This window comes from Callithrix jacchus, chromosome 8, assembly GCF_049354715.1.
Source record: "Callithrix jacchus isolate 240 chromosome 8, calJac240_pri, whole genome shotgun sequence".
In the NCBI taxonomy this organism is placed as follows: Eukaryota; Metazoa; Chordata; class Mammalia; order Primates; family Cebidae; genus Callithrix; species Callithrix jacchus.
The window spans coordinates 9,564,917-9,579,175 of NC_133509.1; the positions used below are offsets into that span (position 1 = coordinate 9,564,917).

Here is a 14,259-nt window from a genome sequence, read left to right on the forward strand (position 1 = left end):
TCTGTAATCCAGTCTTATCTTTAGACAGGGAATTAGAGTGTGTTGGGCAACTTTGAAGAGAAGTACATTTATTTTGAGCACATTTTTTCATTATTAGCTTTTTTAAAATTTTATTTTCGAGATAGAGTCTTGCTCTGTCACCAGCTGCCAGGCTGGAATGCGGTGGCACAATCTCGGCTCACTGCAACCTCCACCTCCCAGCTTCAAGCAAGTCTCCTGCCTCAGCCTCCCAAGTAGCTGGGACTACAGGCACACACCACCACGTCCAGCTGATTTTTATATTTTAGTAGAGATGGGGTTTCATATGTTGGCCAGGATGGTCTTGATCTCTTGACCTCATGATCCACCCTCCTCAGCCTCCCAAAGTCCTGGGATTACAGGCATGAGCCACGTGCCTGGCCTATTACTATTTTTTAAATATATCAACTTGTATATTTGGGGCCTGTGGTGTTCCCTTTCTACTGTAGTAACATAGTAACATATGAAATTGGTCATGCCGCAAGGTTTTGTTTGATACTGCAGTTTCATTTTCCTCGATTGTAAAAAGAGATCTTTTTCTGTCTGTCTTTCTGATTTTTATTTACTTCGCAAACAAATGGCCAAACATAAAGATAGGGAAGAAATAGAATACGCTGCTGTGCTCCCTTGTGGGAGTATGGTTTGATATTCTTCTTTTTAAGACTGAGCACCACTCGCTTCTGCTTAAGGAAATGTTTCATGATTCCCTTCTCAGGCACAACACACCCATGACGCCATCACAGAGGCTGCCCAGCTGATGAAGGAAGCTGTGGACGACATCATGGTGACACTGAATGAAGCCGCCAGTGAAGTGGGGCTGGTTGGGGGCATGGTGGACGCCATCGCAGAGGCCATGAGCAAGGTGGGCGTGGGCGCCAGGGCTCTCTACCCCTTCATCTCCCTCACACATGGGCCTCGCCTCCTTTTCTCTAGCTGCTGTCAAGGCCCATGAAGCCACATGTCTTTCCTTGAAGGTTCTGGTTCATGTACAGATGTCAGGTCGTACATCCAACATATTCTTTATTATTAACGCCTTACTTCTGTAAGCCAGTTGTGCCCTTCCTTCTGATTTTACAAGAAAGAGAAAGATGGAGATGGAAAAGATGCCATAGGTTTTCTCATTTATAAGATGGAAATAATTATTTACTTCGTAGGGTTTGTTGTGGGGAAACAGTTGTCAAAATGAAATAAACGTGATTCCCAAGGGCCAGTTTTTGCAATCACGTAGAGTTTTAAGAATATAGATCCCTGGGCTCCACCCCCAATCTACTCAGTTGGGTTACATTTTAATGTACTGTATTTAACATATTCGATTTTGAAATGCTCCCTATGGTTCTGATATAAGCCAGCCACAGAAACCACTGAAATAGTACATATGCAAAAGCCGATAGTAAACTCTTGTCGGCGACAGACGTGAGAGAACATGAGTATCATTTTCTCACTTAGTGACCCGTCAGTTGAGCCTGATCATTAGGGTGACATGACGGGAGACAGCCTTAATTCCGTATCTCCTGTTCTTTCCCTCAAAGAATCCTTTACTTGGCACGTAAGTTTTGACATTCATTAGAATGAATGCTTGCTCATCAACATCTAATTGCCATCCTGCTACAGCATACCAAGACTTTTAGACATCGTCTCTGTTTTGAAATGCCCATTGTCAGATTGTGAATACATTAATAAGGTTTTTCAGGATAATAAGTAGTCTTTAATTGCTAATTTAGAGAAGATTGGTTGTTCATATCTCCATGAAGAAATGATACACTGAAACTGTAATTAGAATAATTATCCTTAAGCATTATGTGGTCATTATCAGCCTGAGAAGGAACGTAACAAGCCCAGAATGGAATGCCGTGTCTCTGTTTAGAGACCCCAGGCTCTGCTTTGTCAAATTGGCCATCACTTTCTGCTACAGGCTTCTCATGCTGCAAATGTGGACATTTTGGCAGAAAATGAGTGAAATGTTCCTCTTCTCAAGGCCTTGGATAAGGGCCTTGTTTGGTTGCCAGGATTTGTTCAGTTTTCAGGACCTCAGAATACCAAAGCTTTGAAGATAAACGATGTTATCTTCCTAAGGACATTAAATAATGGAACCCAAGGTTTCTTGGTGCAAATTAGAAATTCAAATGATAATTTTTTTCTTCTTGGGAGAAGATATTTTTCAGAATTACTCAAATGATAGGGAAAGATTCCATAATCCCAGGAAGATGGACGTCAGATCCAAAGTCTGTCTTTGATAGCCCTGTGCCTTATGCACTGTGATGCGCTGTGGACAGAGAGAACCGCCGTGTGCCACCTGCCATCAGTGGTATAGCATAGGCTTTCTCAGCCAGAGACACATTTGATTCTTCTGGATGGACTGGCAGTAAGTCTGCTGTTACCTGGTAGCAGTAATGAGGAACTGCTGGCCAACATAAGCCATAGAGGCCAAGAGCTATTCCTTCCCCCTCAGTTCTGCAAAGTATGCAATTGGGGTTTCACTGTTGCCCCTAAACTCTTAGGTACCCTGGCCTGACATCCAGGGCATCACACAGCACCTCTTCCCCATTCCCATTCTCCCTTTGCTCAGCCTGTTGCTGGGGAGTTCGTATTAAGTGATGTTTCAGGTCCTTTGGGTCCCTATGCAGCAAGGGGTTAGCTGGCGTAGTCTCTCAGAGTATCATTAATTTGGATAAAACACTCAGATACTATTGTAATCATCGTCTGAAATTCTCAAAGGCAGTGAATTACAGAAAAACATGAGTGTACCTCAAGTTATTTAGGACTTGGATGTGACTCTTGACACTTGGGGGCTTCCACTGTGGAGCTTCTCTTTGAGATTCTCTCTCGTGATCTAAGCACTAGGCAGTTTGGAGACTCAAAAATGACTGTGAAGTAATCAGTTTTCTGGGTGACACTGGACAGGAACTGAGGCTCTCAGAACCTTGATTTCCTCATTCAGTGAGGTTCATATGATCCTGTGGGATTTCGTGATGTGATATCTTTTGTTTTTGTTTTGTTTTGTTTTCATTTTGGCCAAGTAAGAAAATTAAACAAAAACTGTGCTATCTGTATCACTGCTGTTTTACAAACAAAAGGTCATGTTGGCGCCCAGAAAGGGAGAAGGCTATAACCTCCGCATAAAGGAAAGTTCTTTCTAAGAAATGCAATTGAAATCCTAGTCACTACTTTGTTCTTTCTTTTCCCATTGTCCTCAGACTACTTAAAGGTTCTTTGGCTGGTGGCCACTGGCCAAGAGCTCTGAGCTTCCCTTCAGCTCCAGCATCCTGGCATGTTGGCAGTGACGTCACATCTCACATGCAAGCTCCTAGCACGTGGCCTGCGGCTTAGAGCATGTTCAGTCTACACCAAGTGAACGTGTATGCAGCTCAGTCTTGTTTGACCAGCAGGGTCCCCATGCTTAATGGGGGTACAGCTCTCCCTGCCTGATAGGGAAAGCTAAAAGTCTAGTGTGGAGTTTATGTTAATAGTTGGGTAAAAATTATACGCCAGCTCTGCAGCCATATCATGCACAGGCCTCAGTGATACGTTCCTTTCACTCACAGTGCAGTTCACACCTGCTCATGACATGTAGCTCTCACTGAAATCCCCAGCTAACATTTTCCTAATTGACGGCTTGGCCCCAATCTCTTCTCTGACTCTGAACTTTATGGCAGAGAGCTGCCAAGGAAATCGCAAATACGTCATTGCCTACCCCAGATCCCTCTGTGGTCTTCATGATTTCAAGCTTCTCCATAAAACAGATGCAGCCTCATTCTTCCTGCTGTCAGCAGCCTCCTCCTGTTTATGTGGGGCTGACCTCACTAGACTCACTCTTCCCGTATTCACTTCTGTTCACTTTGTCTCCTCACCTGGAATACGGTCCGGAGTCAGTGGGGATGGTGAGAGTGGTGTCTCCTCACCTGGAACACGGTCCGGAGTCAGTGGGGATGGTGAGAGTGGTGTCTCCTCACCTGGAACACGGTCCGGAGTCAGTGGGGATGGTGAGAGTGGTGTCTCCTCACCTGGAACACGGTCCGGAGTCAGTGGGGATGGTGAGAGTGGTGTCTCCTCACCTGGAACACGGTCCGGAGTCAGTGGGGATGGTGAGAGTGGTGTCTCCTCAGCTGGAATACAGTCCAGAGTCAGTGGGGATGGTGAGAGTGGTGTCTCCTCACCTGGAACACGGTCCGGAGTCAGTGGGGATGGTGAGAGTGGTGTCTCCTCACCTGGAACACGGTCCGGAGTCAGTGGGGATGGTGAGAGTGGTGTCTCCTCAGCTGGAATACGGTCCGGAGTCAGTGGGGATGGTGAGAGTGGTGTCTCCTCACCTGGAACACGGTCCGGAGTCAGTGGGGATGGTGAGAGTGGTGTCTCCTCACCTGGAACACGGTCCGGAGTCAGTGGGGATGGTGAGAGTGGTGTCTCCTCACCTGGAATACGGTCCGGAGTCAGTGGGGATGGTGAGAGTGGTGTCTCCTCACCTGGAACACGGTCCGGAGTCAGTGGGGATGGTGAGAGTGGTGTCTCCTCACCTGGAACACGGTCCGGAGTCAGTGGGGATGGTGAGAGTGGTGTCTCCTCACCTGGAACACGGTCCGGAGTCAGTGGGGATGGTGAGAGTGGTGTCTCCTCACCTGGAACACGGTCCGGAGTCAGTGGGGATGGTGAGAGTGGTGTCTCCTCACCTGGAATACGGTCCGGAGTCAGTGGGGATGGTGAGAGTGGTGTCTCCTCACCTGGAACACGGTCCGGAGTCAGTGGGGATGGTGAGAGTGGTGTCTCCTCACCTGGAACACGGTCCGGAGTCAGTGGGGATGGTGAGAGTGGTGTCTCCTCACCTGGAATACGGTTCGGAGTCAGTGGGGATGGTGAGAGTGGTGTCTCCTCACCTGGAATACGGTTCGGAGTCAGTGGGGATGGTGAGAGTGGTGTCTCCTCACCTGGAACACGGTCCGGAGTCAGTGGGGATGGTGAGACTGGTGTCTCCTCACCTGGAACACGGTCCGGAGTCAGTGGGGATGGTGAGAGTGGTGTCTCCTCACCTGGAATACGGTCCGGAGTCAGTGGGGATGGTGAAAGGTAGTGGGATGGTGGAAGTGGTGGTGGTGGAAGTGGTGGGTGGTGGAAGTGGTGGTGGTGGAAGTGGTGGGTGGCGGAAGTGGTGGGTGGCGGAAGTGGTAGTGGTGGAAGTGGTGGGTGGCGGAAGTGGTGGTGGTGGGTGGTGGAAGTGGTGGGTGGTGGGTGGTGGAAGTGGTGGGTGGCGGAAGTGGTGGTGGTGGGTGGTGGAAGTGGTGGTGGTGGGTGGTGGAAGTGGTAGGTGGTGGAAGTGGTGGGTGGCGGAAGTGGTGGTGGTGGGTGGTGGAAGTGGTGGTGGTGGGTGGTGGAAGTGGTAGGTGGTGGAAGTGGTGGGTGGCGGAAGTGGTGGTGGTGGGTGGTGGAAGTGGTGGGTGGTGGAAGTGGTGGGTGGTGGAAGTGGTGGTGGTGGGTGGTGGAGGTGGTGGTGGTGGGTGGTGGAGGTGGTGAGTGGCGGAGGTGGTGGTGGTGGAAGTGGTGGGTGGCGGAGGTGGTGGTGGTGGAAGTGGTGGTGGTGAAGATGGTTGCTTGTTTCTTCATCATTGATGTGAGCATTGTGATCATCAGCACCTTCCTTATGGTCATCCTCTCCTCTCCCTGATGTAGTTCTTGACCAGGTGTAATGTTGATTTTTACTGTGACCATGTGATGCCTGGAAGTTACCACTGAGGGACTTGAAATCAGAGTTGAAGTAACGAGCCCAAGTTTCATTCACAGGCCTTGGAAGCAGATCTCAAATACCAAGCTCCTACACCAGTGTGTCCCCAAGTCTTCAAGGGACATATTCGCATTGCCTCAGTTCTTCCGCCCCACAGTGATCTTGCCCTTGTCTCAGTTCCTATTGCATTTATAGTCAGGTGAACAACTTATTCCTAGTGCTTCTAATTCCTTTTATTCCCTGATAGCTCTCATAAAGGAGGGTTCCGGGGATAGCCACGGGCTCCACCATTCCTCAGGAAGCGCTTCCTGATGGAGAGTCCGCCTCGTCTCGCACCTCATCTCCTGCCTCTTTGTACTTCCCTAGAAGCGTCAGGCCGGCTCCCGCCTCCATGTGCCTAAATTCTGTTCCCTTTTCTTGGGATGCCTTTCCCACCTTTTATATGTGGTAGACTCCTCCTTGCCTGATAAGACTTGCCAGAAATGTCACTCCTCTGGAAGGCCTCCCACTCCTCTCAGGAAGGCTGGGGGCCTCTCCTTGCCATCTACCCTCAATGCCTTATGGGCCCCTTTGTTAAAGTCCTAATCGCACAAGTTGGGTCATTCAGTTGAATTCAGTTGAATCTCTGAGGCCCTCTGTTCTTCAAAGTTCCTAATTCTGATAAACACAGTCTACGCTTCAGCAGGCTTCTTATGACCTTTGGATTATTTTCCTCTCCTCTGTAGCTGGATGAAGGCACTCCTCCAGAACCAAAGGGAACATTTGTCGACTATCAGACGACTGTGGTTAAATACTCCAAAGCCATTGCGGTGACAGCTCAGGAAATGGTAAGAGGGGAGAGAGCTGCCCTCCCCACTGGCGGTTGCCTTTGTATCCACAGCCACCACTGAGCTTGCAAATCCCAGATCTGTGTGGGGGAGAGAGCCCAGACCCCTCTCTAGTCCCTCCGGGGCTCCAGCTTCTGTCCTTTCTCTGTGGTCTTTTTGGCTGCCTGTGTGCAGTAGTCCCAGGCTGCCGCAGTTCTCCCGTCATGAAAAAGCCACAAGAGGAAATCAAAGATGACAGAGACTTGGGCATGAGGACAGAGGAGCAAAGGAAGGAGAGGAAAGGAGAAGACGGGGAAAGCAAGGAATTTGTAGTTAAGGAGAAAGGAGACAAATCCTATTCACCTCACAAAGAACTTGAGATGTTTTTAATAGATTGAAATAACAGCACAAGACAAGATATTTGGGGATAAAATAGAACAGAGTTGAAATTATCTGATGAAATCAAGTTGTAATACGTGGACAATAAGGTATTGCCAGTCTTTCAAGCAAAATGAAACAGAATAGTTATGTAAAAAGGAAACAAATTTCCTGACAGTAGAAGGCATACCACTTTTGGAGGTAATGTTTTGTTTTGTTTTGTTGGGGGTTTTTTGCTAAAATGTAATGCAGCCAGAACTGTATTATACAGATCTTTAGATATAAAGGGCACTGAGAGACAGCAAATGCTATCTGATACGTTAAGCAGTTATATGAAAGATGACAGATGTTGTCCCCAAATAGTAAGAGTCCATAGAAAAAGTTTCTCTTGACTTTTGAAGTCTCCAGTGCCGTAAGATAAAAGTTCAAAAGAGGCATCTTTGATACTTGCCACATAAGCCTGCATTGAGAAATCAATGGGCCTTCCTAGCTGGAGTGACCAGAATGAGCCACCATGTGGTTGCCGTGCCAGGCCCTCTCTGAGTGAGTTTGTCATGTAATCATGTGTCCACTAGAGGTTGAGCTTGGACCACAGAGTCATCCCTGGCTGCTGCTGCCATTCATTCATGGAAACTCTGTGACCCTGCCAGGCTGTTTAAAAGAATTCGGGCTTGGGAATGGTACACGCATCTCAGTGTTTGGTGAAAAGCTGGAGCTGAGCCCAGTCTTGTCCTTCTCAGGGGAGTGTAGGGTACGGATCATAGGTCTGAGCCAGCAGCCCTTCAGCGCAGATTCCTGACGAGCAGAAGCACAGCGCAGCAGCGGTGAAACATGTTTGAGCGGCCTCATGGCGTTTCTGGAATGTCTCCCCAGCCAGGTTCTGTGCCGGCCTGGCTTGACCCTGGGTATCCATGATCTTAAGGAGCCCAGCCTCAGGCTGCATGGCTGCTCCTGAGATAATGGGCCTGGCTCCTTGTGTGAAAAAGGCCCTTCTCACCCCGTGAGGATGCCCAGACTCCCAGTGCACCTGTTGGCAGGTCGCAGCAGAGCAGCATGTGGCAGTACTCACTTTTGTGCAGCTAAGTGTGAGTTCCTTGGAGGCCACATCTCAGCCTGAAGCCTGGGTCGTGTCTTTGTACACATTCCTGTCCTGCCCTGATGGATGGAGAGTCATTCAAAAGGCATTTTAAAAGGCTGTTTAAAATCAAGGTCTTAAAGGCCACAAAGAAGGAGACAATATTGTTATCCAGAGCAAGAGGAGGTGGAGCAGGGGGAGCCCCTTGATGAGGGACAGTGACGCCCTTCTGGGTGGCAGATTAAAACTGCTTTTGTGAGAATTAAGAGGTGTTTTTGTCCAGAGGAAGACGAAACAGTAGAAACTGGCATGCCAGCTACCTTAGAGAGTTGAGGTGCATCAGTCTGTAAAACAGAAAAATAATCCATGTCTTCATAATAAAGGTAGAACGTGACCATGTTGGCTACACACTGCTCTTAACTAAATTTGTGGCTAAAACCTTGTCATTCTTTGGCACAAATTTATGGCAAAGCTGTGTCCTCTGTGAGTTTCTTCTTCCAAAACATTGGCTTATGCATCACTTCCCATTCATGGTTTTCTTAACAGCCCTGTCCTCATGCCCTCTCTCGCCTGGGTGGGACCTGCTTCTGGCCACCCAGAGACCAGATTAGCCCCCCACAGAAGCCTGGGCCCAGGGGTGAGAAGCGCACAGGGCTTGTGCCTCCTGGGGGTTTCTAGGGGGAATACCTCTGGTGCCCCCCCCCCAGGGCAGGGCTGGCCAGGGGCTGGTCAGCTCACCTGCCAGAGGGCAGACCCTGAGGGCTGGCTCCACACTGCACTGCCCAAACCCTAAGCATGTGCCCATCGGGCCCAGCCAGAACCTGTGGCCTAAGCAGGGCCCTGTGAGGGCTCTGGCCTTTTGTGTGCAATGCAGCATGGGCTTGGCTTGAACTGCCCTCTCCAGCATCTAGCCCCAAATGCAAGGCCTGGCCTTCATCCCTCAGGAGCTTAAAAGTGAATGAAACACTTTGGCTTCTAGTGATATTAACACATGGTTCTCATGCTTTTCTCTGTGTGTATGTCTGTGTGTGTGTGTGTGTGTGTGTGTGTGTGTGTGTGTGTGTGTCTTGCTTGTTTTCTTTTTCCAGATGACTAAGTCGGTTACTAACCCGGAGGAGTTGGGAGGACTGGCTTCACAAATGACCAGTGACTATGGGCACCTGGCTCTCCAGGGCCAGATGGCAGCAGCCACGGCGGAACCAGAGGAGGTCTGCCACCTTAAGACCCCTATTTTAAGATGCACACACACTGGTGTCTACTCCTGGGTATTTTTTCATAGCTTAGCTCTGCTCTAGAAGACCCCAGCCCAGTAACTAGAGCCTGGTTTATCCCCACCACTGGACAGTACAGGTCTAGACCAGTTAGCCCCAGGCTATGCTCAAGGCTCACTGCTCCTTATGGGGCAGACTGGCCAAGAACTGGGACATGGGCTTTCAAACATAAGGACTTTGTATACAATGTTCTGCCAGGTCCCCTGTCCCTAGACCCATCACCTGCTGTCTCTATTAGCATGCCCAAGTTTGGGGCTGCCATGTCATCCCTTCCCACTCCACTTAGCACATCCCATGCAATTATTCTTGTTTTCCCAAGATTCACAGAAGGGTTGAAAGATTCAAGTATGAGAATTAGCTATTCTGCTCCCTAGAAAGAGCTACTTTCATGAAATAAAGTCTTGCCTGAATTTTCTGGGTGGCGAAGAGCTGGCCCAGATCCCTGCCCCCAGACCTCCTGTGGACTCCTGTGATTACTTCCCTGCCTTTGCTAGACCAGGTTTCTTTAGTGGCCAGTGTAGACTTGGCTTTAGAATGCCTGCACCCATAGGAGTCTAACAGTAGCAAAAGTGGGGCCCCAAAGCCCACTTTCTAAGAGCTGCCATCTCTGATCCCTCTAATGGTGTGGTCCACTGGGAAGGACGCAGGTCAGGTGTGGCTCCAGGGAGCCTCATCACATCTGTATCAGTGTGAACACACAGGAGGAGTCCAGGGCTAGGGGAACCACATGGCTTCCTACAGAAAGGAAGCTCAATTTAAAATGAAGATTAATGGAGTGGATTACAGGGACACTTGAAAGATAAAGGTAATTATATTCTGTGAAATTCAGCAAGCTGTTTATTGAGCGTAAACCCTGTTCAAGACGTTCCTAAATGAACTGAGCTGTCAAGGCAGAAAATTGTAACTGGTCTTCTCTTCTCCTTATAGTGACAGTCACTGTCCCCAAGTTACTCATTGTTGCTATTGCTCCTGAGAGTCAAGTCTGTCTTTTCAGAGACTCCCAGAGATACTACAAAAATGAAGACCCGAAACAAATCGCTCTCTAATGTGTGTTAACAATGCATGTAAATAGGAGACCACATATATATGTACTTGCATACATATATATTTAGCATGAGATTACTTAGGTCTCTAACGGTGCCTGCAGTTTGAGATAGTAGAATAATTGACTAGGCTGTAGCATGAATAACTCTATTTGCAGTGAGCATGAAGTCACTACCAAGAAAAGAGAGTTATCAGATGCCTACACTGAGTCTTTACACAGGCCTATCACTTTTTAAACAATAGACTCCCTGATTTAGTAAGATCATCTAGATTTATAATTCATTTGACTAACCTATAATTTTGAAATCCATAATCAAGTGTAATGGAATTTATGTTACAGTGAGGAACGTTTGCTTGGACAAAGGGAAAAAGTGGGCTGGGCATGACAGCTCACACCTGCAATCCCAGCATTTTGGGAGGCCAAGGAGGGTGGATCACTTGAGGTTAGGAGTTCAAGACCCAGCCTGGATGGTGAAACCACTGTCTCTACAAAAAATGAGCTGGGTGTGGTGGTGCATGCCTGTAATCCCAGCTACTTGGAAGGCGGAGGCAGGAAAATCACTTGAACCCGGGAGGTGGAGGTTGCAGTGAGCCGAGACTGCCCTTTAGCCTGGGCAACAGAGTGAGACTCCATCTCAAAAAAAAAAAAAGGAAGAAGTGTCTGGCAGGGGAGGCTTGGATCTCTGTCCACAGAAACCTTTAAAAATGGAACCTACCCCCATCTGTCTTGGTTAAACTGCTGGCCTCCCTGAACTGTCTGTGGGGCCCTTTCCACATCTGAGTTCTTACAAACTACCCACCCGACGTGTGAAACAAGCAGATTTTTTTTTTTAATTGCAAACAGACCTTTGAAGCAAAATATAAAATAATGCTGAAGTGGTGAGGGAAGAGACTGTGTTGCTAAAAGCACAGCAGCAGGTTGCTTTGGTTAACGACCCTGCATTGGTAGCAGCTAACGTTTTCATTAAGGTTTTCCTTTTCACTGTTACATCTTGAGATGTATTTTACATTCCAGACACGAGAGCACTGTGACCTGGAATCAAAGGGGCAGAGAGAATATAAAATTTCCAGTGGCTTGCCAAGGAAAATTCTTTGTGTACATTTGCCAGAGAGATATTTGGGGGAAAACTGAGAAGCTTAGGAGATCCTTGAAGCAATGTAGTTCTTTATTCCAAGACCCTGGAATTACTTGTGTACCCAAGAGGGCCCCCCCTCACAGCATGTGAAAATATTTATATCCAGGAGAAGTACGAAGCTGCCCCCTTCGCTGCAGTCCCGCAGTCGGCTGTGCAAGGTCAGCATTTTGGTCTTTTCCAGCATGTGACAATTACAGGAAAAGTCGGAGGTCTGCCCTGGAACATCAAGCAGGAGCTTTATCTGCTTTTTTTTCCATGGAACATTCAAACCTTTGTTAACATCACTGTGAAAACTTCGTTCTTTGGGAAAGTTAAAAGCCTCTGGCAGCTTTGCAATTTAAGATTAGTTTCCCCTTAAGAAGAAGAAGAAAGAAATTGAAATCCTGTGAGCCACAACTTCCAAATGTATATCCTGGGGAAAAGATGTAGCAACGACAGCTTTGTCTAGAGGAAAATGTGCAGTAACCACTTGAAATACCGGATGCCTTAAAAGCTGACGCAATTGTTTGTTAAGCGCCTGTGGTGAGAACCACAGCCCTTTCCCCCAGATGAAATGGATGTCTGCTTTAGAATTCTCTAAAATTTTCCACCCCAAGACACACATGCTGGAGGTGGGAAAATGATGCCCCGCTGCCATTGGACCCACTGTTCTATTAGGTTGGTGCAAAAGTAAGTGCAGTTTTTGCCATTAATTTTAGTAGCATAAACCACAATTCCTTTTACACCAAACTGATAGTAATAATACTTTGAGCCAGGGACTCACTCTGTTCCCCAGGCTGGAGTGCAGTAGTGCGATCGCAGCTCACTACAGCCTTGACCTCCCTCCTGGGCTTAAGCAATCCTCTCACCTCAGCCTCCCAAGTAGCTGAGTCTACACATGTGTGCCACCATGCCTGGCTAATTTTTGTATTGACAAGATCTCACTATGTTGCCCAGGCTGGTCTTAAACTCCTGGACTCAAGCCATCCACCTGCCTCAGCCTCCCAAGTGCTGGGATTACAGGTGTGAGCCACTGTGCCCAGCCATTTTTTTCTTCCACGTTTTCTTTGTCAGATGAGTTCCATTCTTACCTTTTCAACTTTCAAAGGCAAATTATATTTGACCTGGTTTCAGATGTAGTTGTTTTTAAGGCCTAGGAAAAACCAGTGTGTTGTGTTTTGTTTGAGTCAGTGAGGAAAGGTGATCAGGATTCCTTAGAGGCCCTCCAGCTGGAGTCACATCCAAAACTTCACCAAGACCAGGCTTTTCATTTCCCTCAAGGCACAAAAGCAGGACATGATTTTCTCTGTTTTACTTTTATTTCCACAAGAAAGGGATTGAGGGTTTTTCTTGAGGCTCAAGTAACACTTTTCTAAAGTTACCAATTTAAAACCCCACATTTTATGTGTTTGAGCAACATTCCTTTCTAATAAACACTGGTAGTGCATTGGATCACCCTGTGGAATGCTCACATTTATTGAATAGTATTCATGGAGAAGCTTAGCATTTTTAAATTCCTGTTTTTTGTTTTGAGACGGCATCTCACTCTGTCACCCAGACTGGAGTGCAGTGGCACAATCTCAGCTCACTGCAACCTCCACCTCCTGGGATCAAGCAGTTCTCCTGCCTCAGCCTCCCTAGTAGCTGGGATTACAGGAGCATGCCACCATGCCCAGCTAATTTTTATATTTGTAGTAGAGATGGGGTTTCACCATGTTGTCCAGGCTGGTCTCAAACTCCTGGCTTCAAGTGATCGACCCACCTCAGCCTTCCAAAGTGCTGGGATTACAGGCATGAGACTCTGAGCCTAGTCTAAATCTCATCTTTTTCAATACAGACTCAAAAAATGAATTTCCTCAGTGGCTCGCACCTGTAATCCCAGCACCGTTTACTTGGCCATCCCATCAGCCCTGGGAATGGGACATAGCTTCTGTCCCTATTCACAGGGGAAGGAACAAAGTCCCCTCAAGGCGAGTGGGCTCCCACAGAGTGTCAGGTTCCGAAGGAGAAGGCAGAGCTGGAAGCAAGGTCCCTAGTCCTTTCTGCTGCCCTCATGGGGTGAAAGGTTGAAAAGAGCGCTGACTGGGAATCCTGAGATCCCATCCTTCCTCTTAGATTCAGCCCTCCTGGCCCATGAACGTCAGTGGGTGAAGCCCATCTCAACTTCTCATTGATAACACTGCATCCCTCTCGTGTACTGTCCAAAGAGGATTGTGCAGCCGCAGATAAGAGATCAGTGAGTCTCTTCTAGCAGTGTGGCTTCACGCCGTGTTCTTTAAAACTCTGGCCTATGGAGGAAGTTCTGCGTGTTTGCTCCTAGTGTCACTTTTTAAACTTAATTTAACTATTGTTGAAACTGTTAGGAGAAACTGCCCTTGCACTCAACCTGTCACTCATGTGGATGGCAGAAAGGACCTTTTGAGTGTGATCTGGGCCTAATGGGAACCCTTTGGGGGCCACCAGTGCTTTGCTTCGGGCTGCTGAGTAGTTTCGTGCTGACCTCAGGCTGGTGCTGCTTCCGCCTTGCCTGCAGTGGTCCAGAGCTGGGAGGAAACTGCTCTCCTTTGCTTCATCTATGCATGTAACAGGATTTTCCTAACACTGTGTCACCAAAGCAAACTACAGAAATAATTTGGTGGCTGAGACTACCTAGCCTCCATAATCTAATCTGTAAAACTTGGGTTCGCTCAGTCTCATTTTTGGCTTTTCGTTGGGTCAGAGACACACACTTTGACGCATAAAGGAAGAGCATACCAATAACCCATTACTGTTATTTATTTGACATACTGAGATCCACAGGAGATTTAATTTGGAGAGGGACAGGAAGGGCTCTGCTGCTAAG

At 47.8% G+C, this 14,259-nt stretch overlaps 1 protein-coding gene across 30 annotated transcripts in view; it reads left to right on the forward strand.

Moving 5' to 3' along the window:
• The window catches only part of TLN2 (talin 2), a 482,025-nt gene that overhangs the window by 413,190 nt on the left and 54,576 nt on the right, over positions 1–14,259 (forward strand). For 22 of the 30 annotated variants that reach the window (XM_035261780.3, XM_078333299.1, XM_078333295.1 and 19 more), the window contains 3 exons: positions 734–880; positions 6,454–6,555; positions 9,076–9,195. In XM_035261780.3, the coding sequence (XP_035117671.1) occupies positions 734–880; positions 6,454–6,555; positions 9,076–9,195 (369 nt within the window). The remainder of the gene's footprint in view (positions 1–733; positions 881–6,453; positions 6,556–9,075; positions 9,196–14,259) is intronic. The other 8 variants (XM_078333307.1, XM_078333311.1, XM_078333306.1 and 5 more) reach the window with 1 other exon arrangement.